Consider the following 27368-nt stretch of genomic DNA (forward strand, 5'->3'; position numbering starts at 1 on the left):
TAAGCCCCAGAATTAATTACTTTTTGAATGGATTCTCTGTTTCACTAATAATATTTGACAGTTTTAAAACAGAACAGCTAAACTTGAGGCTTTTTAGAATTTTTAGAAAGCTGGTGCAGAATATATTGACTAAGCTGAGCTGTAATTTAAATAACTGCCATTTGGAAGTACATACCATTCATTTAAACAGGAAGACCTCTGTGAAAATTTGCACATGTGAAAGGCCATTCCAAAGATGGAAATCAAAGCTAATGTTAACATTATTGACTTAATGATGCTAAATTTTACTCCAGCAAAGATTTTAAATAATGGTGATTATTCTTCCATGAGCCCAGCCCTTGGAAAGAAATGGTTTGCATTTTACAGGAAACGTGTACTATGGATGCTGATTTTTTAACGTTTTACTTAACTATGGAGATATAATATATGTTATATCAGAGGGCAAGCATTTTAATCTAGAAATTCAAAAAAGTTTTCACCTAATCACAGCTTACTGATGTAGGCAATAGTCATAGAGGGATGTACGTATAGTTAGTTTCTTGGAGAAATTACAGCCTTAATATCTACTAACATTTTGTCCCATTTGGAACATTTTGATATCAGTCTCCTAAAAGCAAAACCTTCACTTATGCAGAGCAAGAAAAGCATCTGCTTTAACTGAGAAGCTTGCTTTCTAGGTTACCGCTTGAAAAATCTTTTCAATATGTAGAGCTCAGTAACAGGTTCAAGCTAAACCTCTTAAGGTAAAAAATGACCATCAGCACTCTATTTAGTGGTTTGTATCTGATCTACCTCTAAACTTCTCTGGTTCCCTAGTTTCTTTCAGGAACTTCTCTCACTTGGATGACATTTCTTTCATGAATGTGAAACCAAAATAACCAGTATCTCTTTGGAGTTACCTAAACCAAAGTAACCAGTAACCAATTTTATGTTGTTGAAGTAGAACAGAAATAGAGATGGCAGGGGTGGGGGAAATGCAGTAGTATGTTTTCTGTTAAGACTTTTTTGTAGCAACCCTGTAACAGAAATCTGGTCTACCTTTTCTGAGCTGCCCTGTGAAACACAAGTGAAACCAGTTTCACAAGGCAACCGATTTCTGAAAATAGCAAAATGGCTCAAGTAAGGACAACCCTGGCAGTAGTGTGCCCCTGTGCCATTACAGGCAGGGCCTGGCCATGTGAACCACATGTGGTACAGAAGGATCTGTCTCTTCCCGACATTTGGGATGCGAAGGCAGCAGTCACCAGTCGCACTTGTATAGTTGCTGCTTGGGCAATAACTCTTTGGAGCACTTTCCATGTCCTTCCCAGGTGAACTATTTTTCCCCGTTTTTGGGACAGTACCACTTGGATTTTCTTGTATTGCTAAGAGCCTCGATGTGATTCTATTTTCACTCATGGTCACTATGTTTAAAACTCAAAAACCTACTGGAAGATGTAAATCATGTAGTATGATGCTGAATGAACCTCTGGTTGGCTCTGAGTACTGCTGACCCAGGAATTCAGGTCCTCAGCAGTATCTATAATTCCATTACCAGAAGCTGATTTGATATTTAACAGCGGAGCTACCCAGATTCTTAAATATTTGTAATGAAATAGTTTTGCCTGAGAAGAGGACTTACCTTAAAAGAGTGTATTTGCAACAGTATACATTAAAATCTGAGTATCTCCATAAGGAGTATGTCACACTTCCCATCATCTATCTACCCTTTACATCCCATGACAACTTCCCCTTTTCTCCCACCCCAAGATTAAAAGCAGAATAAAACAGTGCAAGTCTAAACTACATGTTAATCTATAAACTAATAATTAAAACAGAACTTCATCTGGAATGATAAATGTGCATCCAACAGCTTCAGTCAAATTTTATTGATTTACAGTTGCTGACCAAGTTAGGTTTCTGCATCTAATTCAACGTTCCCATATAACTCTTCCTATTTTACTGTCATCTCAGTCTAGTTATCAATACACCATTTATTTACTTGTAGCTTTGCTGTATGTGTCACATATAACTCATGTGGTAGCTATATCAAAGATGCTGACTTTGCAGTTAGCATTCAAATGCTAACAGCATTCAAATTCTTTTTCTCCAAGAGATTATAAATTAGTGTCCTTGTTGAACCAGGCCTACAGTACTGTGTTCAGTAATGAGTATTTTCATGGTATCTAACAATAATTAATTTGAGCCCAAAATGTGTGACCTGCCACTGTCTTTTTTACTCTGTTGCAAGGATGAACAGTTTGACAAGACAGCAAGATTCATGCTCTTCTTTCCACTGCACGAAGTTACAAACATTACATTTTAAATAATAAAGAGCTACCCTGTCTCCCTAGTGTGAAAAAGAGTATTTGTCTTAAACTGCAAATTGAGTTGTATTAACAATCCCCTGGAAAAATGTATTTAATTACAGTGTTCCACTAGAACACTAATGAAATAAAAATTAGTTGAACTTTCCAATTAATTGCTTTTAAGATTCCATACTATTGGGTAGATGAAACAGCGCTGTTTTGTCCTAATAAAGAGGTCATTTCTTTGTCAATGGCAAAGAGAATATTTAATGGACTTCAGGAAAAAAAAAAAACCCAGGTATCTTTATAACTAAATTAAACAATGCCATTAGATATGATGAAGAACAAGTACTTTATTATAAATTTTCACAGTCCCTAAGTATGTCACATTATTTTTTCAGGTGGGACCCCCAACTGGTATTTGGATATATTTGCCAAAAGTACAGCTATAGCAAGAAGTCTGCAGTCAAAGCTAGAATGAGACGGCTCAGAAGTAAGCACAAATGAATCAGCTAATAGCTAAAAAGTTCCTGAAACATGGATATGCAGTGGTGAACAGACCACTATATCTGTGTATTGTGCCAGGGTCTCAATGGCATCAGTAGCCAGGCTATAATTCATTACCACAGTAGTTATCTGCCTTTATTTCCAGAAATTTTCCATTCACACATGGCAGACCAATAGATAAATTAATACTCTGTTGCAGTATTTGCACATAACTAGTTAAAGATGATATATGAGAATTTTTCTTTTCCCCTGTGCCCAAAGTAAGTGTTGCCCCGAAGAAGGGCAACAGGCACTAGGCACAGAACTGTTGCTCTTGCACCAGCAGAAAGTTCCTGTTGTTCATCAGCATATTCTGTCTGCTGGCTGTGGACACTTTAATCCCTCTAGGGAGTGTGCAGTCACTAGCTTTTACCGAGAAATCCATGCTACAGTTTCCATTTTACTCCTCTCCTTTGGAGCCTTATGAGTTTATCAGATACTTTTGTTTTGCATTAACATTTTCTACAGCTGGTATCATATGGAGAGGATTCTCTCCCCACCCCTTTTCTTTAGATTGAGCAAAATTTCTGCAAGGATTCATTTAAATTTATGTAAATATGGAAATGAAGTTTTCCAGTATTTTCTGCTTTGTATGGGTGTTCATACTTGAATTGGCATTGTTCAAAAAAGATGAAGTTAGAAAACTTGAAGTTGACTTATTCCTAATCTTCATTGCACAAGACAAAGCAGTACTGTATTAATGAATAACATTAATTCCAAAATTTTGTATATGCATACTAGTATGCTTATGCATATATGTAGCTTTTGATTTTAGGATGGTTTAGAAATTTGAAATATATTTTAGGATATATGAATGAAAGAAGTCCTAGAAATTTTACAGGTTTGGAAAATTCATGAACTCTTGCTTGTGTAAATATGAATCATAGAGGAACTTATTTTTAAATCCTGAAAATAATCATTTAAGTGGGAAAATACGTAGGTATAAAAGTGTTTTGAATCTTCCTGAATCATTATTTGATTCTTTTAATACCTCATATTATGCTTGAAACTAACATAGTCTTCCCTAGTAATAATTAGCAGGCTTAATAATAAAGTAATTACAGAAAGACTGTTAATACATTTATCACTAATACATAACAGTATATTTATAATTTATTACTTAATAATAAATATCAGAAGGCTTTAATTCTTTAAGGCATTTGCCCAACATAACATTCGGATGGAAATACATAAAATAGAGTTGTATTAGATTTTGCAATAGAACTTAATTAGATATACCAATTATTGGTTATGTGATTTTCAGGATTAAAGGGTATCTCTTAACTGTGGTGTAAAGATCCAGATCTTCCACCTCAAACATGAGCTAGTCCTTGTTACATCGTTCCAAAATTTAGCAAAGCTTTGTTACTGTGATGGGGTTTATACTGATCTATGTAAGAGATATTTTGAAGTTCATATAACATGTCTATTGTATGGCAACTAGCACAAAATACTTTTCTAGAATAGCTGCACATAACAATTTTTAAATGTTTAAGTTTTAAGTGTTTAAATGTTTAAGTTTAAATGTTAAGACAAAGAGGCTTTATGAAGAGGAACAGCTATATTTTAAATTTGATTTTAGCTTCCGCCATTTCAGTTTTCAATTTTCAGTTAAGCATAGCCCCACGGTTTATCTTGCATGATTGTCTTCAAAATCTTAGCTCGTGGTTCCTGATCCAGAATATAATCTTGGGAAGGGCTTGCCATGACACTCATGTACTCTTACAGTCACTTCTTTGAAAATCAATTACTTGTCATTCTTTCTTGTTTTCTTCTTCTTCTTCTTTTTTTTTTTAATGTTAGTTATTTTGGCCAGACTAGTAATCACAGAATTCCTATTGGATGAATGGGAAAGGAGAACTTTCAAGTATTTCTGTTTAACAGCTTTATTCTAGGTTTTGCCAATAATAAGCATGGAATTTCAAGCATGGAATTACCTCAAATAGAAATATGCCTATTTTTAATTCATAAACCAATTCACCAACATGTGAATTACTAAAAAAAGGTATTCTGTACTATGAAATTCTGTAAATAATGACCCTTATTCTTTAAATGGTAAAACCAAAAGTTCTTGAATCCTTTCTTTAGCTGCCAAATTTATCTCAGCCTCAAAAATGGAATCCTGGCTAGCACTTTCACAAGCATCGTTTGCTCCAGAGAAGGTAGCTGCCAGTGATTTTCTAGGGAAAGCAAAGAAGACTGAGCATGGTAAGTATCCTTCTCAATACCTATATTCCTACATAAAGCAAATAATTTTAATTCATTCCATCTCAGAGTAAGACTAAAGCAGATGGGAGGGAAAAAAAAGGGTAAGCTTCCTGTAGAAATAGAAGTCTATTATCTCATTGAAGTCATGGAGTGCTATGTATATCCAGCTAGGTTTTAGCAAATACTAGACTAATTATGAGTAACTCTGCAGATAAAAAGTAACAGGTTTTTTTTCATTCTTTGTTTAAATTAAATTATTTGCTTCTGATATTTAAATATCACACAGACCAACTCGTAGAAGGGAAACAAACTTCAATTTCAAAGAAAAGTTTGTGGAAAGAGGTGTTCTGTACTTGTACTTAGGATATTTAGCCAGAAGGGTGCAGCCTCAGAGTCCTCCCGCACTTACAAGATAGAGTTCTGAGAAAGCCTGGAAAATGGGTAATGAAAGAATAGATTCTATTTTAAGGAACCAAAATATGCCGATATCTTGACATCAAACAGGGGACAGCGCCTATATAAATTCTGCTTCTCAGTAGGTGTTTCATCATAAGAGGAACAGAATCTATTTCAGTTTTCATTGTTTCGGCTTCTAGCTCAGCTGAAAGAAATATTGGAGATGTCCACGTTAATAAGTAGGTCAGTGCAAAAGGAGCTTGTCTGAAAGGCAAAATGATTGGTACTGAGAGCTCCACACCTTCTCTATGTGTCTTTTGGAAGGATTTACTTAGTGTTGGCTTTAGTCGAGTCCTGTGGACTGCAAGCTCTTTAGAAGCCGGAAAACATAAACTCTGCTCCTCGGAGCACATCCCTCGCTTCAGTTTCATCCAAAAGTAATCCAGCTCATGCACCTTCGACGCTGCTCCAATAGACCGTAAGTGGGTACGATTGGGAGATTCACTTCAAAAACACACTCCTGATCTAAACTAAACCACTAGCGTAGATGTGCTGATTGGCTTGCTGGTGCGTTTTAGTGTTTCCTGGTGTCACACTGTGTATGGCGGCATTATTTTGGGCCTGTAGTTTAGACTTGTTACGTTCTGGCAACAAAACCTTTCACAAAGAGAACATGACAAAAAGTGTATCTGTGATTAAATACTTTAGCACAGAATTCACACTGTTGATTTTTTTTTAACGTAGATAAGTGACCTATAATTCTGTTCTTTCTTCTTTCCCACCCTGAAATGAGTGGATTGCTGTTTAATAAAACAGTAAGCCAATATTTGCCCTGTTTTGGAGCTTCACTGTTTCTTGCAGTTCAAGGAGTCTTTCCATGGGAGTATGGGAGTACTCATGGCTACTCTGAATCCTTTGAGATTTTATCTGCGTGAAGAGGAGTTAATCCACTTGCTTAGTTACTAAGGGGCATAGATAGGACAGCAGTCAATGGGACACTAAGACTACGGTAAGACTATCTGGAAGGCCAAGCAAAAGTATAAATGTTGGACAAATTCTGACTAGAAATCAGAGATTTTAGTGGAGAAAGAAAATAGTTACTGGTACAATTTACGAAGGATTTTTCCATATTGGGAATTTTTAACAGAGACAGCATAGCTTTCCAAAAGATATTCTCTGATTCAAGGAGGAGAAAATACAGCTGTACGCTAAAGTCTATTACATGGGAATGCAAACTAAGAATTCCTCTAGAATATAATCTCTGAAATAAAACTGATCATCATATTGTTGAATTCTATTGTAGGTTACAAATCAAAGCAACTGATTCTATCCTGATTTTTTTAAAAGATATTTTTTCTTCCTTAACCAAAAAAAAAAAAAAAAAAAAAAAAAAAAAGCAATCTCTTCCCCTTCTCTCTCTTTCTTCCCATGGTATTTACTAGTGTTATTTATCATAGTAAACACAAAGATTGACTACTGAAATGGGAAAGCAAGGCAGAAGTCTTTTTTTTTAATTATTTTTTTATTTTATTTTTTGCCTTGGGACTGCAACACTGGTATAACACAGTTCAGGAGGCAAAAGCTTTTCTTCTGTCCAATTAAGAAAAGTGTGTAGTCCTTCACTTATTTCTTGATGAGAAACTCTTCCTACAAAACTGTCAGAGCTATTTTCATAGTTGTCTTTTTTCTTTTTGTAAATCTCAACTTGAAAGTGTTTAAATTGGTCTTCAACTGCTTAGTCTCCCTTCTGCCATGCTAACCATCCTCAGGCTTGTCTTAGATTAGCCTAGAGATGTTAGACCACAAGAAGAAGGCATTCCATAGCTGTTTGAGTGAAATCTTCTGGCTCCAAACAACTCCCATTAAAATCAAGAGAAAGCTTGACAGCTAAAGTGAAAGAGAGAGCCTGACAGAATGTACTACACAGGGGGATTATCATGTAATAGTTGGTTAAAACTACAACGAATAACACTGATATATGTACTGAATCAAGAAACATAACTCTTTTGTGTGTTTTGCTTATTTTTTTAAAAAATAAGATTTCAACTGACATCCAATAAAGAACTAATAAGATGAAAAGTACATTTCTAATCTAAAAATGTAACTGTAGTTCCATGTAATGAAACAAGGCTGAATCTTAATGTTCTTACACTAAGAAAAATGCAAAACTTCTTAACTTAAAACTTCAAAAAGCACACACAAACCTTAATATCATTTAAAAGACAATAAGAGCTTTACAAAATAATATCCAAAGGATTCCAAACAATACCTAGTTGTCCTTTAAGAAGACTGTTTATGGCCACTATTCTGTTCCAGCCAAAAAACCTTCTTTGGACATTTTATACTATATTAAAAGTGAATCCCTTTCTTCCTTTTTTAGTCTGCTGTCTAGTAGAAATGCAAGGGTATGGTTATTGGCTTATTAAAGATATAGAAGCACATGCTAAGTATATAAATGTTCACCTGCATAAAGCCTGTATACTGAAACGTACATGCTGGCTGGTGAGTCACTACCTTTTTAGAAGGAGTATTTACAAAAACTCACATAAACACAGATTTTCCAACAAAATGAGCCATAAAACAAAACAAAAAGGTGAAGAAGGTAGCAGTTGTATGAGGTTCAAAATTTCTGACTCTCTGCAGGAGATCTGTTGAGGTAGAAACTCATTTGGACCAGTCTCTAACTGACAAGCACTGTGTACTTGCTTATAAACCCATTTGAACAAACTTACTGCTTTTAGCAGCCAGCTATGTAGATCCTGAGATATGTCCTTAAGGTCTCATTAACAAAGCGGCAGTGGTCATCATGGCTGCTCCTCAGCTATTTTGTGGATGTCTCACTCTGTAGTGAGAGCATGTGATTACATTTTGGCGTATTTCAAATATGTTTGCTACACATGCTATTTGTCATTGCAACGGTGTCCTTAATATAAGCAGTGCCAATCAAAACAGAATGAAGACCTTTTAAGAAGAAAACATGCTATTTCGGAAGGGGAGAAATGAGGAAGCTTACTGTTATATGATGTGACACAGCACATTTTCACAGAACAGCAAAATCAGCTGTTTTATGCCTACTTGTTCTCTAGCCTTTTAAAGTAACTATAACTTGAAACTTAGCCATATGGATGTCTGCATCCTCTTGCAGGAGAAACATCTGACTGTCTAGAAACACTCCTATGACTGTTTTCACCACTACCCTTTTTCAGTTGTTCTACTGTTGCGTGAATAAGGGAGGCTCTGCACATTTGTATTATAGAAGTTGATCCTATGGATAAATCAGGTGACTTTCAATTACTGCACAAATAAGGCTCTTTTACTGGAGGTGGGAAGGAGTAGGGAAGGTCAGAGGAAGTGCTGAGAGGGTTGGAAAGCAGAGTGGGACAGTTTATTAAGATTAACAACTGCAGACTTGATGCTGCTAATGGCAAGATAGATGACACAAAACATGGATGAATCCTTTCACGCAGTCTTGTTTCCTCTATGTTCCTTATTAGAAAGGGTTTACCGCAGAGCCCTGTAGCTGCATCTTGTGCCCTTGTCACCCAGCAGGATTTTTAAATGCTCAAAGACAGGCTGGCTGGGCTGATGGCTGGCTGGATGACTGGATGCATGAATTCTGCTAGCCAAGATCACCTCAGATTTATCTTAATGCGCGTGTCGCTACTGCTGACTGTCTGAATTCCTAAGTATCAATGGCAGATCCTTCCTCGATTTCAGAGTGCAGAGCAGACAGACAATCCACAGGCTAAAAAGAAAAACAAGGTTCTTTGTTAAAACACCGTGATTTACCGAAAAAAACCGAGGCTTTTCTCACCGTTCACCTTCTGGATTAGCAGTTGCGCGATGCCGCGCTGCCCCGAGGGGAGCAGAGGCACCTGCCTGGCTGAAACACTGCCCTACAGACAACAGGTCGCCCGAGCCCGGTCTTGCCCTCCAGGTAAGCGGCAGCCCCGCGCGGAGACGCCCGCGCACGCGCGCAGGCCCGGGCCGCGGCCGCGGCGGGGGAGGCGGTGGCAGCGCGGCTCCGCGGGCGCGCACGCTTGCAAATCCGGCGGGCCCGGGGCTCGCCCACCGGCTACCTTTGCTCCTCACAGGTGGCTCCGGGATTGCATTTCGGTTTTAATTTTTTTGCAGCCTTCCCTTCCCCCCCGCCTGTCCTCCGGCTGTGCCGGCGCACTTCTCTCTTCGCAGACGGCCGGAGCAGCAGGTGCGCGGAGCGGGGCGGAGCAGAGCGGAGCCGGGGCGCCGGGGAAGGGGCTGGGGGCGCCTGCCCCGCTGCGCCTCCCGGGGGGCGCCCGTCCCCTCGCGCTCGGACGGCGCGGGCCTTGCCTGCCCCCTCCTGCCGCCGCCTCCCCGCACCCCTCCGGCGGCCCCGGGCGGGCCGGGGGCGCCCGCGGCGCAGCGGGCGGCGACTCCGGGTACCGCGGGCCTGCAGGGAGAGGGGCGGCGCGGGGGCCGCGCTGCCCTCCACTGCTCTCCTCGCTGACATCGTTTCGGCTCCTCTCGCTACTGTTACGACTATTTTGCCCCCTACTCTTCTTCCTCTTTCCCCCGCCGCCAGCCCTCCGCAGCCTCCTCAAAGGATGGATGTTGGGGTGAGATGTAGCCGGGGATGGGGTGGGGGGAGATAAGCCTGGAAAGGGGAGGGAGGAGGGAACGGGAGAGATTTTGCCGTCGTCTCTGGGCTGATTGGAGGAGGCAATCCTGGTATCTGCGGCCGGAGGATTAACAGCTAAACTTTTATTGCTCCCTTTCGTTTGTGTGTGTGCGTGTGTGCACGGAGAAGTCTCCGCTCAAAGGAGGAAATCTTCTCTGCTTCCTTTCGGCAGGTGCAGTCCGAAGGGGAACCCGCGAGCATTTTGTCTAGTCGGTAAACTGATCGGGGAGGGTAAAAATACTCCTCTCCTCTTGCTCTTCCTTTCCCAGTTTTGAAATTATTCCTTGCCCACCACCGCCACCCTCGCGTCCTTCCCTGCGCCGAGTGAATGGAAGCGTCCCCAGGGCTTGCTTCTGCTCCTCGCCCTGCGCTGGAGCAGTGAGGGGGCAGCTCCCTGCCCTCGCCCATCTCTATCTCGCTCCATCCACTCCCGAGAAGATTTGAGACGGTGCAATGTGTTTCCAGCCTCTTGCCGCAGCTGCCGCTTAATACTATGCAACGCGCAGGGAGAGGGTTTGGCAAAATGGATTTGTTCGATTTTAAAGGATTTTTTCTCTAATAAGGATCGCATTGCACACAAATATGACTAAATCCCCTATTTGGTAGATCTTTCTCCCCCCACCCCTCCTCTTTGGGTTCTCTCCCGCCCGCCCCCACCCCTTCAGAGGAGCAAGCACAGGGAGCTGATGACGGACCCATTAATCCCTTCTTCAATGCATCAAAAGAAGCCGAAGGGCTGGAAGTCGCTGGGCTCGGAGTCCTGCAGGAAATGCTTCGATCTGCTTTTGGTTTTGTATGAAACTGGTGACTAGGGGCTCGGCTCGCCCCGCCGCCACCGCCCGCCGGCAGCTGGATGCGCGGGCCGTCGCCGCCGCCGCCGCCGTGCCCGCCGCGATGCAACGCTGATGGTGGTGAGGATGGTAGCCCGGGTGTGATGTGGCCGAGCCGGCGGTGATTATTTGGAGGCGGCGAGGGAGAGCGAGCGAGAGGAAGGGCTGCTCCGCTCTGCTGTGTGTGGGCTTTAGGATTTTTTTTCTTCTACTTTTCCTACTTCTATCCTCTCCCCGCCACTGGAAGTCCTCCCGTATCTAAATGGAATTAGTGGAGACCGAAGCCCCTTGTGTAAGGAACAGACATGACCCATGGGCGCAGCTTCTTTCACAGTGAGTATCTCCCCCTCTCGCCATCCCTCTGGGCTTTGCTGTGCTTCCGCGCACGGCGGGGGATACCTTGTGCTGTCTCTGCACCTAGGGTGACGGGACGCCCAGACCTCCATGGCGTGGGGGTAAACTTTATCCCCCCTTTTCATCCCCACCACTGTGCGGTGCAGCAGAGGGAGGCCGGTAGCTGGAGTTTGCACGGTGATTTTTTTTTTTTGGGGGGGGGGGGCGCGTTTGTGGGCGCTGGAGGCTTTCACCTGGGCGCTATGTGTCTAATGGCTTTCGAAGTGACGGGCGAGGGAGGGGAGGGGGGAAACTACCCTCGCTTTTCGCGGCGGTGCGGTGTAGCCGCAGGCGGGACGCGAACCGGCGGCGGCACGGCGCGGGCCGGGGGCGCGGGGCTGAGCCGAGCGCCGCGGCGGGGGCGGCCGCCTCGGGCGGGGTTCCGGCGCGGCTGCGGGCCGCTGCGCGTCCCAGCCGCGGCGCCCCCGCTAGCAGGAGAAATCCCCCGGGAGCAGGAGGGAGGCACCGAAATATATTAATTATTCGACGACGATCCCCAGGGGCCTCGGGCTACCTGCATGCAACTATCTCCCCCCGCCCCAATTTTGCGTAGCGTCCACCCCCCTGAAGAGGCTCGAGCGGGCACAGTTCCCTTCAGCACCTACCTGTAAGCCCAGACCTGTGAAATAGCAACGCTATGGTGGCAGTGCTTTTCCAACAACTCTTTGCCGGGCTAAACCACATCCATGCCAACCCGTAGCCTCCAGAAGCTGCGTGGCCAAGAGAGAGACCTTCTAATGTATGGCTTGGAATGGAAAAATGCAAAGATCCCCGAAGATGCATCATAAGAGTGGTACTAGAAAGCATGGTTATAACTAGAGTGATGATTAGGAGAGCAACAGGGAGGAGGGAGGCAGAGAGTGCAACAAGAAATTTGGTGGAAATTACTTTGAAATAATTCCCAATCATAGATAATGCCAATATTGTTGCTGTATCGTCAAAGCTTCCTGAGTGACAGTGCCTGAGTAAAGGCTACATGGCTGGGCTCCTGGGGGTCTTTTTTTCTTTTCCTGTGGTTTGAGATGAAAAAGGAGAGGGGTCATAGAATAAACAGGATTGTCTTGAAGCTTGAATGAAACATATTGTGTCATCTTTTCCCATAAAGCCCATAATTTTAATTACTTTCTGGCAAGATACGTGTTTTGGTAATGCTGGTTTTAATGATGCTAAATCGAGTGGCGCTCTCTCATTCTTTGTTAATATGGGAGAAGTATCTCACTCTATGTATCCAGTTGTCTTTGATATGATATATCGAGAAAAAGCTCAAAGTATTTCAGTCTCTTCTTGTCTATTACATTTTATTTTCAAAATTATTTCAGTTCCTAATTAGTAATGAATACTGGCATGACGATGTTTAAGTAGAGCTCCTTGCTGTGGAGCAACATGGCTCTGTGACTTGGAAGCGTTCTTTCCAGTGGCTGTGACTGAAATTGAAATGACCTGTGTTCTTTCTGTCATCGTTGCAATAATATTTTGACGCCTTGGACAACTTACTTTATTTCTCTGAACTTCAATTTTTATGCATAGAAAAAGAGGGGAGAGCTAATACTTAAAGGTGCTTAAAAGGAATCTATAAGGTACGGGTTGTTATTAACTGGCTAATAAGAAATGTCTCTGACTTAGCCATGAGTTTACTTAGCTGCTGTGTCTCCTATTCTAGCTCCCATAAATGAGTGGGAAGGAAGAATGCCTGCAGCTGGCTCCATAGTCTAACACCTTACACTATTGAGAAAGTAGATTTTGGCTGGTGAGGATTATAGGCATAGATGCAAAATGTTCACTGCAGGAAACACAGCTAAGTAAATGAGCAACTTAGTAAATGGACAAATCCTTCATTGCCTTCAGATTCTGACATAGCTGAAGGGTAGAGTCCCAGCTAGCATGTATTTCCAGAATCCATCTCTGAGGAGAGTGAGGGCATGAATGGTTGGGTAACATCCAGATCTGAGTAGAAGATGTGATGTTCTCGCTGAATGCAGATGACACAGAAGAGTTTTTAACTACCAGCTCTGCCAACATCCGTCTCTGTTAGCTGGGGATTCAAAAGGCACAGGGGCGCTGAGCCTGATCAAGAAACAGTAAGTATGCTGCCAAGTCTTCATTTTGCCAGCCTTTCAACCTTCCCCTGTTTAATAAGGTAGCCATCGTCCTTGTCCAAAACTCGCTGTCACATGGGAAGGGTCAAAGGCATCAAAATATAGATCTCAATGCCATTAGAATACTGGAAATACGGATAAAGTGGCCTCCTTCACGGTTAAAATTGCACACAATGTACAGTATAAAATCTGAAAATGATGCAACATCATCTGAGAAGGGAGTATTTGGTGATGCCTTTTTGAGTGGGTGAAGGCCTGTGATGCCTTTTGGTGCCTCCTGGGGGTAAGAAGAGGAAAGTAGGCCATTCAATTGCAATTGTTAAAGACCACAAGTCTATTAATTCCTCATAGTCAACAGCACTACAATGGCAACTCATTGATCTGAAGTAATCAGGATAAACATGCAAGTTCATATGTACTTTAGTTTTAGTGAGGTCTAGGCACTATGTCCAGGCTGAATGCCAAACTAGCTGGGTTCAAAACCCATCAGCACTCCAGGAACTGATGGATATATTCTCTTCTGCTCTTGCTAGCCCACTTTCTTCAACAGCCAAGCAAGATACAGGTAATGGGAAGAAAACACCATCCTCAGTGGATGATTTCTTCATCGGGTAGATAGCTAGTGACCAAGATGTTTTCGGCCTTGCTCTTCCAAAGCAATCTTGCTGCTACTGGCCTAAGCATTTCCCTCTTAGCCTTTTTTCCAGTCAAAATTTTGTATTCTGTAACTCCCAGGAACTCAGGAATTATGCTGGAGAGCTTAAAGTCAAGCTAAGAAAGACCACACTCGTTCTCAACAGGCACAGATGTCCTATCATGGTTGGAGATAGGAAATTTTTATTTGCTGCAGATTTATTGCAGCATTAAGTAACATGCTCTGAGAGAGTCACACAAACTAGATTAATGGGACTGTTAAGCACATACAATAATTTATTTCACTGGGAATTTGCAAATGTCCTGATGAATGTGAAGAACCCAACCCCTCATTTCTTTCATATTCACAATATCCATTTTCAAATTTTAATATGCCATAGTAACAGAGATTACTGTCACTGAAGCTTAGCAGGTTTTTGTCTCCCTCTGAAGCAACCACTATTTTATTATTATTTTTATTATTATTATTAATTTATTATTATGATTAAATAAATATTGGTTAAATGTTTTGCTCTAAGAAATGAAAAAAAATGGAGGGAAACACCAATGCTTGGGGATTTTTTATTTTAACCAAGAGCTCCTCTTTATTTGGATACATTTACAAAGAAAAATACTTCCATGGGCAGGTCAGAAAGAGATGTGTTTATACAAGAAATATAATTTAAAGATGCAAGTAAACATGAAGCAGATTGTTTCTGTACAGTAATTCTATTAAACTTGTATTCTTTTGAGATAAATGTTTACAGCTGTTTGATTGCAGACACTAGCATACTGATATCCAATTTATTTTTCTCTTTCAGTTGTAGCAAGTCTAATCATCCTACATTTGTCTGGGGCAACCAAAAAAGGAACGGGTATGTAGACTTCAGACCGTATTTCAAACATTGCATTAGAGTTTAAAGTATGGATTTGAATTGTTAATTTTTAATAGCACACCTACTTCCAGTGCCTGCCTTTTGTTCATTTGTTTTTAGTATTAGTGTGCCTGTGAACTGATAAAAATTCAATGGTTCTTGTTTTAACAAGTGGGTAGTCTGATCCTTGGTTAGGTCTAAGTAAAGACACAGGTGTATATATAGATTGGGAATTGAAATGGCTAGCTTTTAGGTGCCTTTACTTGTTGAAGCAGAATTCAAAACCCAGAATTAGGCGTCCTGGCCCCTTGCGCAGGGTGAGGATAGAAGGAGGTTCTTAAAAAACCCGGGTGCTCAGTGTGGCGAGAGCCAAGCAGTGAGAGATGCTGAGCCCAGAGGGTCTCTGAATTTGGATCTGAATTCATCTCAGGAAATCGGGAATTATCCTCAGCTCAGATACAGACAGTGAAGAAAGAGAAATACTTACAGGGTATATAGGTCATATATCAGGTGGTTAAAATCATCCTTGGAAGGTGCCTGTCTTCCCCCATTGATACATTGAAGGGGCCTCTAATGATTTGGTGATAAATCTCAGTAGCTTAAGTTAGGTGGAACAGTTCTTCTTAGACATAGGTAGATTTCGAGCTTCCAATATACAGGAGCTTCCTGGGCCACCTGTGTGAGGTCTAGAACCTGGGATCCTTCCTTGTAATACGTGCCTAGTTTTTTTTTTCTCCCTAAAACCAATCAGATTATAGCAGCACCCATCTTATCATGGCCTAACTGTTAAAGTATGACATCCAAGAAGCGATTCTTCCCTTTCTTCAGCCTTTATCTCCAGGCTGTGTGCCAATGTGCAGGAAGGGGTACAAGAGTGATGAATCTAATGATTCGCCTAGGAGAAGGGAAGTTCTGAACTCTAGTTACTGGCCCCAGAGCTATTTATACATTTTTGCAGCAAACAGCAAGTTAAAAATAAAGATAATCTTAGAACCAGAATCCAGGAATTCCCTCCATCCATCTCTGTCAGGTGGACGTAGAGCCAAGCTGCTGTGGATTATAAGCAATTCTTATATTCTGTCTGAATTCCACGTTTTCTCCTTGATTTCATGACTCTGATGTTTTCCTGCCCACAGCATGCAGTTTGCTGATAGGGCATACGCTAGAGTCTTTTGAGACATGTGAATGTGAAGCTGGTGTCTCCCATTTCTTGAGCAGATGCTTTCCCTATAAGGGTATTATTTCAAAAGCAATATAAACATGTCTTCCTCTAGACATCCAAGCCCCTCATCTCCTCTGAAATCAATTTTGAATTAAAAGATACTTTCAGTAAGAATTAGATATTCATACCCCTAAAGGACAGCTTCATTTTCCCCAAGTCAGTGATGACTCTTCATCTTCACAGAAAAAACCTTAGGCTGCTAGCAGGAAGAACTGTTTTAACCTGTAAGAGAGTTCTAAGTGTCATAGGGACATAATCATTTGTGAGCTAATTATGTAATGTTTAATGTGATCATTTTACAGAAAAGCAAACTACTTCCGAAGGACAGAAACCAGTGCAGTGTGGAACTTGGACAAAATATGCCGAAGGAGGCATCTTCACTTCTCCCAATTATCCCAACAAGTATCCTCCTGACAGGGAGTGCGTCTACATTATAGAAGGTGACCAGCCAAAGACTCTCAATATACTGTCAGCAACTGTTTCAAAAAACAGTGATGTCTTTCATTTCACTGTATGTGAACAGTGGGTAAAGCCTATATGATCATGATAAATATTTCTAAGAAACAAGATTTAGGGAAGCTATATCACAGCACTTAAATTATTATTTTCTGGAAAAAAAATCTGTAGAAGGTACATTCATAAATCAGTTCAGGTGGTCAGCATAGTGGTGGTACGTCAGTCAGTAATAAACACAGTCTAATTTCAGTATATCTGGAAAATGGCTAGAACCTAACATGCTGTAGCATGATGTTTTCAAAGAAAGAATGTTTAAAAATGAGTAAAAAGAGTAAACACAGGAAACTTAAATGCTTTTGACTTCTCATATGGGTTTTTTTAAGTTTATCACGGCTGAATCAAGGAAGACAAGTATAGCTAGACAAAATACAGTAAAGAAGGTCATACAGAAAACAACCTTATAGTAAGCATAAAAATTATTTTCCACCCAATTTTTCATCAGAAATGAAAACAAATGAAGCAAATGGAAAAGAAAAAATGTTAATACCAATCAGCTGTAAGGTGCAATTTTTAAAGAACAGATAATTGCAGTATGGAAGTGATGTACGAAAGGCTGGAGGTATATTAGAAGCAAGTTACATGGTTTCTTTTCATCAGTCTTAGCACAATGGATATTGAAGAGATACCTGTAAAAATGAATCTGTGAAAGGTAATAAAGATTAGATCCTGTTAGAGCTTAGTAACAGAAAAGATGCAGAAACAGTATGGTAAGTCATTGAGACCAAAAAGATTTGTGCATGAATTATGAATATGTGCAAATGTAACGCTGATGATTGCACTGTCCATGCTTAGTTGGACAGAATTATTAGCTACAAATGAGGGAACTAGGGAATTATAGGAATATTTACTTTATTAAAGATACAGATTGTTCCAAGAGAGGTTTTCAAATGTGCATAGCTAATTCAAATGGAACTAGCTGTTTTGCAAAACCCCACTAGGCATTTTTAGCAACTTCCCTTTTTTTCCAAATATAGCCCCAAATTACCAATAGAAATATATTATTTCATAACAATCTTCCGGGGAAATGGTGGGTGGTAAATATTGTATCTCTTCTTTAGGAAAAAACACCGTAGCAAAATGACTAAGGTAATTATACATCTCTGAATTCTACTTTAGCGCTAGGTAAACTGGCTGAAATCAGAAGTAAAGATGAGATTATAAAAAAACTGAATCAAACAAGCCTTTTAAGGAAAATTTATGCTTGTCCACTCTTTCAAAACTCTCCCTACTTGAGACTGGAATTTAAGCAGTTGTATGATAAACATTTAAGTTCTTTCAGAGTTTAGAAATTTGTTTAAAACAAAATAAAACCAAAATAACTACTAGGTATTTAGGTTCAATGTGTAGTATTTAGTGTTTCATTTTTGTTACACTTATGTTCCTAGACCCAGGTCTTCTTGCATACATTAATCAAATTATCTTTCTAATATTTCTGTGAGGCTGAGAAGAAATATTTTATGTTATGGGCTATTTTATGTTCAAGGCACTGAGGTAGGGAGACATGCTTTATCATTAAAGAGCAAGGCTATGGAAGAAATGAAATATGACTCTTTTTGTAAACCCTAGCCCGGGGTTCGGCTCTGATCTCACCCTGTCTATTTCTATCTTCTAAAAAAGAAACAGGAATAGCTATTTCTGAAAAAAGCCACCAAAATAAATAGAGAATTAATGAGATATCTGAACAACATTTTGAGGTAAGCTAGAGTGGATAATCCTTGCTAATTTAGCATAGTGGATGCATAAACATCCACTAAACTTTAGAGTAAGCCAGAAACGCTGCTATATGCGTCTTATTTCCTATATTTATTATTAAGATTCCAACACACTTGGAATAACTTCTAGCTACTCTTGAATATCAAGTGTCAGACTAGAGGGACTATCAATGTGATCCAAGACATCGTTCATACATTGCTATCTCCTGTTCATATTTTTAGAGAGTTCTGCATACTAGAACCATGGGATAGTGACAGCTGTGTGATGTGAGTTTAAATATGTTTTTGGATCACCAGGTTGTTTTCTGCCTACTTTCTTCCTTTCTTTCATTTTTTTACTATTAAACATAATCTAGGCTGAATTAAGATGGCTTTCCTCAACCACAATTCCTATCGACTTTAATGGCCTTGAGTGAGGGCTCCAGTATGTAGTTTGTTGTAATAAAACTGAATTTCATCTCATGATATATTTTTTTTCCATATTGTAGCTCCTCTTAAATACATGCAATCTTTTATCATTTTGAAATTACTTTGGTGAAGTAAAGGAGCTGGCAAAAAATGCTGTGATCATACACAGTCTCTAGGATTTCTGATTGCAGAGGACTCTATCCTAGCAGTCAAAGGCATAAGCAGATCAAACAGCTAGAAGTTTCTTTTTCTTTCCTTTTTTTTTCTTGTCTTTCTATTTTGGTAGTAATAATCATTAACCATTGGAACAACTAGAAATTTTGAAGTCCAGATTGGATGCCTTTCTAAAAGAAATCCTTTAGGTCATCCAGAAGTCATGGACTCAGTACAAAAATAATTGCGCTATAAAGGAGCTTCTGCTGAGTCCTATCTGCCTTTTGAAATGCATTGTAAAGTTGTTGTTGTTTTTTTTTTAACCTTATTGGGCATATATAAAATGTAGGAAATAGCTGAGTGTACACATTACATTCCCTTGTTGGTTTCAATTTTACCCTTGGTTCACATATGCACATCTCTCGCCTAGCAAAATGCATAGCTGCCAGAAACAATCACAGCCACAGAAGCAGCATTAGCCTTTGCCAGGCTGCAGAAAATTTGGCACGTGTGCCCTAAAGGGAAATTTGCATAGGAGAATTTGTAGGAGCAAAGTCTGTTGTTTGTGGAGTGGGATGGCCATACTTGGCACAATACATATCAGCAATTGAGATAAAAATCTGGAATTGTATTACTTATGTGTTTCTATCAGTTTTTAATAATTGAATACTTATTTATAAATATAAATATAGGCTAGGATTGCTTTATGGAGATATGAAGTAAGTCTCCTAGTTTATATTTTTGGGGATATTTAGACACAGCTGTCTTGAAGACCTTCCACGTTCTTCTGAACATCATTAAACTCTCCTTGTTCCTAGAATGCCACAGGTGTTACCAAGCGGTCGTGTATCACAGAGCTAAAAATGTCTGCTCCAAGTCCATTTGTCTAATGCATTTCATGGAAATGTTTGGCTTCAAAATGTGCTTATCGAAACAAGGAAAAAAAATCCCCTTTTAAAAGGAGTCCATAGGTGGCTTCCCTATGCACAATAGCTGAGCAACGTGAAATAGCAAGGATTATTCAAAACTGTTAGTGATGTAGAAACTGAGATAGTTGGGGGTAGGCGTTTAGTTCAATGTCTCATTTTCAGGCAGTCTGGTAAATTCAAACAGATTTTTTGCTTAACTTTAGCTGTCAGTTACACAGACTTAGAGGCTGATCAAAATTAAAACCTTAATTGTGTGCTTTTGCTGCAACTGTTCCTCTATTGCAAGTTGGAACCCAATGACTTTTTTTTCAGTGAATGTAAAATCTCGAGACAGCACTTTTGTAAGATAATTAGATCAAAAAGATGACAAGACATGCAAGCATTAAGTAGTCTTTCTATGGTATTTAACATCTTTGAAGAAAGATAATTGGAAGCTAAATATGGAAGATTTTTAAGATTTGAAGTAAAAGCGCTTTATGAGATAGCTTCAGTATATTTCATTTGGACTTTACAGCAACTTTTCCTGACATCCTGACATTGTAGCCACAGAAGAAGTTTGGAAGATATGAATGGAATTTACCTATGAATGGGAATGCCAGAAATGATCACTCCATCCATCCCTTTTTGATTAGAGAGTCAGTCCAGTCTGGAAGAAATGCATATTTATATATTCTCTGCAATTATACAGTTATTAGTCATCATTCTGGGCTTGTTTTCCCTGTATTTACACAAGTTTCACTGTGAGCACAGTAGCAGACACTTTGTTGCAGAAGAGCAAGCTGTATATGCATGTAATACTTTCTTAGCTTACTTTTAGCAAAGAAACCCTTTGCTAAAGTCAGAATATAACTGCTAAAAGATATCTTCTTTGCCAATGAAAGTTAAAGCGGGGATTTTGAATTGTGTATTTTCATCCCTTATGGTCATTTCCAGGAAGATTTGAATCATTTTGCTTTTTATGTAGACTGTTGCAACCAAAACCCGTAACTTTTAGCTCTGAATAGTACAATAGTATTTAGCTTTAAACTTGTTCAATGAAGCAAGGAGGTGCATTTAAAAGAACATAATGAAATGCGCCACACTGCAGAGGTGCACAGAGCTTGCATAGGATCCCTTCCTCCCTTTACCCAGTCTATTGCAATCCCCACAGCTCTTGTAGTTCCAGAAACACGAAGTGTCACGTTCCTTGGGAGACTTGAGAAAAAAACCCTAGCCCTGTGGGACTAACTTGCATAGCAGGCAGGAACACGGGCTGTGCCTATGCTAATACCTAAAACAGGTCAGGAATCGTTCTCTGGCCTTGAGGCTGACTGGTATAATCACATATATACAGCTAAACTTCTTTTACCTTCCCTGGCACAGAGTGCACATCCAGACTGCTTACTGGGAGTGGTCCTTGGCTGGTGCAAACCCCACATCATATCCAAGAATTTGTTTTGGCAGTTCTGATTGGCATGGGTCAAAATCATGCCAGGAGGTCATTTTAATGATTAAGGAGTGTGAACTACCAGTAATCCAGCTGCCAGACTGAAGACCCAGCCCTAATGAATAGTTGATGCTCCATTCTTAAAGTGCAGTAGCCTCTACACGTGAGAGCTGAGAGGGAAAGTAGAAACTTCCTTGAGTGCTCCTCAAGCTGATGTGATTCTCTCTGATCCTTTACCAAGCACTGAGCTTCACTAGGAAAAGCCCTGTCTTGACTTTGTTGAAAATAAATAAAAGCAGAAGCAAGGAAAATAGAGCTGTATTTTGATCCTAAAACTAGCTGGCAATGTAAGATTCAGAGTGCTGTATGAAGGATGTGAAAGTTGTGCAGTCTTTCTTCAGGCCGTGCTTCCACTGATTAAATAGATCCTGCAGACCCTACACCTGGGTCTGTAGGCCTGACTCTCCTTTACTCACAAAGACTCGTTTTATATTACACTAATCTATAATGGACTTTAAGGCTCCTTTTCAAAATCAAAATCATATCAGATGAACTTGCTATAACTCAGAGAGGGGCCTTATGCCCATTTTTAACATAAGTGAAATAAATCTTCTATTCAGGCAAGGTCTGTTAAGCATTTGACTTTGGACAAGTGCTGATAAGTCTCCTCTTAATATGAAATAAAATAGCGAATTCCTACATAGGAAGTTTAGTAAGAACAAACCTGTTATGTTAATGGCATACATACAAGAACAATGGCAAAGATCATTTTTAAAGCAGATATCTCTCTTTGTTGCCGTGGAAAGCAGAGTAGCCATACGCTGTGGTAAGATGCTATTCGACACTAACAATACTATCAGAATTTGCCCTCATGCCTAGTTTGTTATGCTAGAATAAAGCTTTTGGTAGGTTAGTAACACTGTATTTGAATAGTGAGTATAGAAGATGTCCAGGACTTCATGAGCATTTTTAAGATTACCTTAAGAGTAAACCTGGCGAGCTTGGAGTTTCTGACACTTGACTCTGCAGTCCTTAGATGAATTATGAGTAGTTCTCAACAAATCTTAAATGGAATAAGAGCATGCAATATATGGTCGAGGATCAACATGTGCCCTCAGCTCCCCTAGGATTACTTAGTTAAGTTTTCAATCAGTGTGTGTTATAAATATGTGAGGGTAAGAGTAGAAACATCTGGACAAAATTAATCAATGACATCTTCCAGTTATTTAATCTTTTACTGTAATCTAAAACATCCACTTTGGTCTTCAGACGTTACCCATGGTAGCATTGATGAGATCTTCTTTGCAAACTTTATTCTCTCATTTTAATTTAGTAATTTTTTTCATGCTTGCAAGGTAATTTCATTTCTAGGAGCTGTATATTTTATGCATTTCTACATAAAGTTTTAGGTTTTGATATTGCAGTTGAATTTATATGGGCACAAAGTTCACAATCTTAATTTCCAATGAATTTGTTTATATAACAAAGAGCTAACAGTAAGTACTCTCCTAACAGCAAATTTCTGCAAATTGATAGCAGTAACTAAAGCTTCTTTTCTACTTTAAAATAAATATTTAAATAAATATGAGTCATCCATTTATACTAATATTAAAAATAAAGCTAGTAAAACAAATCTTTTTTCTGAGCTAACCTGAATGTGCTATTAATTCAGTTCTTCAATGGGTCTCATAAAATGATATCACACTTGTTTACATAGTACAGTTGTAAATGGGATCTGACTGTGTGCTCTTATGTAAAAATTGTAAGCTATACCTAACACTTACTTATTTAGTTCATCCTAATTGACCTGCCTTTTTAAGTAAGTAATGAGCTTATTCCAAAAGTTTTCAGTTTAAAGCATTTCAAAATATACGTATGATCTAGGTTTTGGTTGCACAGCAATGGCCTCTGATACTTTCTTCATTATTCCTGACAAAAGAAATGAAGGACACCGACTACATGAGTGTCAGCAGTTGCTAGGTTAAGCTCATGTGCTAGGCTTGGAGTTTGGTCTTGCATGTTTTAATATGAAAAGAAGGATAATTCAGGCAAAGCTTGTAGTAATTCCAACCTCTTTTAATATGTGCAAAGATAAGGACATGATCGCATGAGAGGCAGCAAATGCAGTGATACAGGGAACCCTTGCCTTAGTGGATGAGTCTATCAGGAAAAATGATCCAGGAGCTGCATGCTGAAGGCACACATTTTTAGCTGTGGGAGGGATTAAGGATAGGGGCAGCACACCGCAGGGATGTTGCATGTTTTAAAATTTGTAGACAAAGCTGTCTTGTTTTTTGTAGTTCCACTAGTGATTGGTTTCTCTTTGTACAGGAGATGCCAGGGCAGTTATGCTCCTTTTATTTTGTCAGAGACCATTGTGATCCCCACTGGCCTCAATATTTATGAATAAGGATTTTTTTTTTAAATCTAATTATGTGATCACTTCAGAGTTTCTTCAAGGTTTTCAGTATAACACTGTTTTATCCTTAGTTAGATAATTAATTTTGCTTCATCCTTATATCTTTTTTTTAACGTGACAATTCCCTGCACATTTCTTATGTTTCAAATGAAATAATAAATAATTCTGCTGTAGCATTTATACTCAGGCCTATTATTGACTTCAGAACATATAGGGACAGAATTTGTCCTTAATGTTGTAGTACAGTCCTGATCAGATATTTATTCATCTTTGTGAGCACTAGGTAAAATCTATTCTGATTAGCTCCCCCCTGCCAAATATCTGAAAAGACTGGTTTTCCAGTTAAATAAGATTCTTAAAGAGATTTTTTATTTGAATCAATTGTTCCTAAAAATGTATTTTTGCTTTACATTGTAGATAACTCTCCTAGTTTCCCTAAGAACTAGTATCGTGAACACTTATTTAAAGGAGAAGAATATACAAGTAGGCCAATGGTGCAAAATCTATAAAGGCACAGATGTAATAATTTTCAAACATAGAAAGTATTGTTTTTAAGGAAAAATAGAAAAATGGAATATTTGATTCTGTTTAATTTTTGATATTTAATTTTATTTTTGATTTAATTTTATTTCAGGTTTGAAGGGTGTTGGTTTAGAAAATAATAAGATCATTTTGTTTTCACCTCTAGCTGCCCCTAGACAATGTATTGAACTACACTTCGATGAAAAATATTCCATAGAGCCTTCTTGGGAGTGTAAATTTGACCATATTGAAGTACGTGATGGACCTTTTGGCTTTTCCCCAATCATTGGACGTTTCTGTGGACAGCAAAATCCACCCATGATAAAATCCAGTGGCAGATTCCTATGGATTAAATTTTTTGCTGATGGTGAGCTGGAATCTATGGGTTTTTCTGCTCGATATAATTTTACACCTGGTGAGTACAAAATATTACACTTTTTCAAAGAAAAAGCTTAGCACAGTAACTTTGCTAATGATATATAATTGTGCTACTGAACAATACTTATAATAGGGAATATGTTTGATATTAAAGAAACTATTAAAAGATAGGAAAAAGATACAAGGCACGTATCTTTTGCATAACAAATCAGGCTTATTCAAGCAAGAAATTTTCAATACATTTTTGTCTACGATGCCTATATTCAGTGTCTGCAGTTTTTAGAAGAATTGTTTTCAATAGAATTTTATTGTAGAAAATCATTCAAAATATTACATGGGAAGGTATATGGTTTGTGCTTGATTGCTGCACAGCTTTTCCTTCAAAATGATCATTGATAAAGTATTCTAATAAAAAAGTGTAATTTTCTCAGAAAATTCCATCATTGCTTTTTCACTTCACCAGTCATTTGCTCCATTGAGGAGTGGACTAGTTCTCCCTTTCCGATAAAACAAACTATTACATATATTGCCAGAGGAATTGTGAGTTCAAATAGCAACATGTATTAAATATTTCTGAAAAGAGATGCAACATCTTAATTGTAATGGTACAATTATTCCTTCTTTGTCAAATTTTTAACTTAATTCATTTAAAGTAAAAATTCATAGTCATACTTCCAGTTAAATATTCCCACCTCCCCTTCTAGCAAGAGATTGCTGATCTTAAACTTCATTTGTGGCTGCAGCTACACTGCCCTACACTGATGGATTTGACGTAGTTCTGTACCTTCTTATGTATTGAGTGATGAGTCATACCTTAATATAGCTCACTCTGAAGCACTGTAATTATTATGTAATTTTGTCAGTTATGTACCTATTGTTTTAGTTAAATTGTGTTAGGTGGAATAATATTCTTTAGAAAATCTGCTAAGATTAACTGGCCCCAAATTCTGCTTGCTTAATTTTCCAGTAGTATCATAGAAGATACGAGGACTACTTGAGTGTTCTTCTATGCAGCTTTATTTCTCTGATGCAAGGAAAATAGTTACAAAATTAGCCAGAGTAGTTCTTTCTTTCTTTCTTTCTTTCTTTCTTTTTTTTTTAAAGTCCAGGATACTATCTTCCAGAGGGAAAGCATATTTTGAAGATTCAAACAACAACAGAATTTTTGTAGAGAACAAGCCATTAATCTGATAGCCATATAGATGTACCTGTTGTAAATGCAATGACCATAGGTGAAATTTTACTGTATCCACACATAATTGTCTCTGAAAAGTGAGTTAAATTTTTATCTCTGTTACCAAAGCTCTGTGGGCTTCTACCATTTTCCTTCCCATCTCCCTCCAAAGTCCTTTGCTTTAGATTTCATGTCTTCCTTGTTTCAAAGGGATATGTATAATGATTTAAAAGATTGCTCATAGCACAGTCTGCAACTCATTCTGTCTAAAAAACCCTCAAGTGAAAAACAATTTGAAGAACCATGTTTTATCCTCATTCCTCTTGGACTGATATAAGGTGGATTTCTACACAAAGATCAATGCTGGTAAATTGCTGTAGCAGCACAAATTATTCCAGACTTCAGATGGAATAGCTATCTCTTTTCTTTTCATAGCTTTCAAAATGAAGCTCTGCAAATAATAAAAGAGTTTCTAGGAATATTGGCCAAAATGAGAATATGATTAATCTGACAAGTGCAAAATAGCACTGCTGCCTCCCTGATCGCCGGTAACAGGATACAGTTTTCATTCTGGCTGAATTGCTTGACCAGTCCTGTATTATGCAGGCATGGATTAATCTCTTGTGCAAATGTCTGCAGTGGAAGGAGTGACTCACTTTAAGTGAGTCAACTCACTTAAAAAGATGACAACTTTCAAGAATGTATAAAACAATAACAGAAAGGAATTCAGTTGCCTCCAGAAATTATCACCTGAGCCATCTTAGCTCCATATTGGGTAGTTACTGTGCCTGAAACGACACTATTTACAAAGCAGGGATCACAAGAAAATTCTCAGCTAATCTCTTCAAATAATCACAAGGACGTGATCGCAAGTAAAGGCTCTAGGTGTCTAGGGCTGCCAAACGCCTGGGGAGGATGTGTTTTGTTGCCTCCACCTGGCAGCGGGCTCTGCCGAACCGCAGCCTGGGTAGGAGGCTTTCTGGTCTGACGGTGAGGACAAGAAGTGTGGCGTTGAGAGTGTGTGGAAGGGGGTGTGCAGGGCAAGACTTAAAGAATTAAGTAAGCGAACTTGGATAAGTTGAAGCTATAGCCATTTATAATTACTTGAATGGAGAAGCAGGGAAAGAAATTATTTGCTGTGTCTTCAGGGTGTACAAAAACAGCTAACTGGATGAGTTTGGGAAAAAGAAAAGATCAATTAGGCTATCTGGAAAAATGTTCCAATGAAGCTCTATTATGGAAAGAGTCCTGTCACCTGAGGCATTTTAAAACTAGTTTGGATTAAGGCCTAAAAAAAGAAATTACATGGAACCGTCCTGGCTAAGGAATGGAGTAACATTTTTTGGTTAGTAGACCTTTTCTATATCCTAATTTGTTTGACTCTTGGAGTTATGGAGTTGGAGTAATGGTTGGAATTGTAAACTGCACACACAGATCATTCTCTGTGTGTCCATGTAAAATGCCAGTGGAATTTCACAAGTCACTCCGGGGATTTCCTTCTTTAGCAGATGGGGGTTCGAGCATCTGGAAACAGATATGACTCCTTTGTCCTACATTCCATTCTGTTTAAATAGAACCGTGCTTACG

General features: G+C 39.2%; 1 protein-coding gene across 4 annotated transcripts in view; it reads left to right on the top strand.

The window, feature by feature from the left end:
* Positions 1-9539: 9539 nt before the first annotated feature.
* Positions 9540-27368, top strand: part of NETO1 (neuropilin and tolloid like 1) — a 69865-nt gene continuing 52036 nt past the window's right edge. For 2 of the 4 annotated variants that reach the window (XM_064507137.1, XM_064507135.1), the window contains exons 1-5: positions 9924-10033; positions 10268-11258; positions 14869-14922; positions 16447-16584; positions 24396-24644. In XM_064507137.1, the coding sequence (XP_064363207.1) occupies positions 11231-11258; positions 14869-14922; positions 16447-16584; positions 24396-24644 (469 nt within the window). In that variant the 5' untranslated portion in view covers positions 9924-10033; positions 10268-11230. Of the gene's footprint in view, positions 9646-9923; positions 10034-10142; positions 11259-14868; positions 14923-16446; positions 16585-24395; positions 24645-27368 lie in introns of those variants that run through there. The other 2 variants (XM_064507136.1, XM_026102738.2) reach the window with 2 other exon arrangements.

Source organism: Dromaius novaehollandiae, chromosome 2 (genome assembly GCF_036370855.1).
Source record: "Dromaius novaehollandiae isolate bDroNov1 chromosome 2, bDroNov1.hap1, whole genome shotgun sequence".
Taxonomy (NCBI): Eukaryota; Metazoa; Chordata; class Aves; order Casuariiformes; family Dromaiidae; genus Dromaius; species Dromaius novaehollandiae.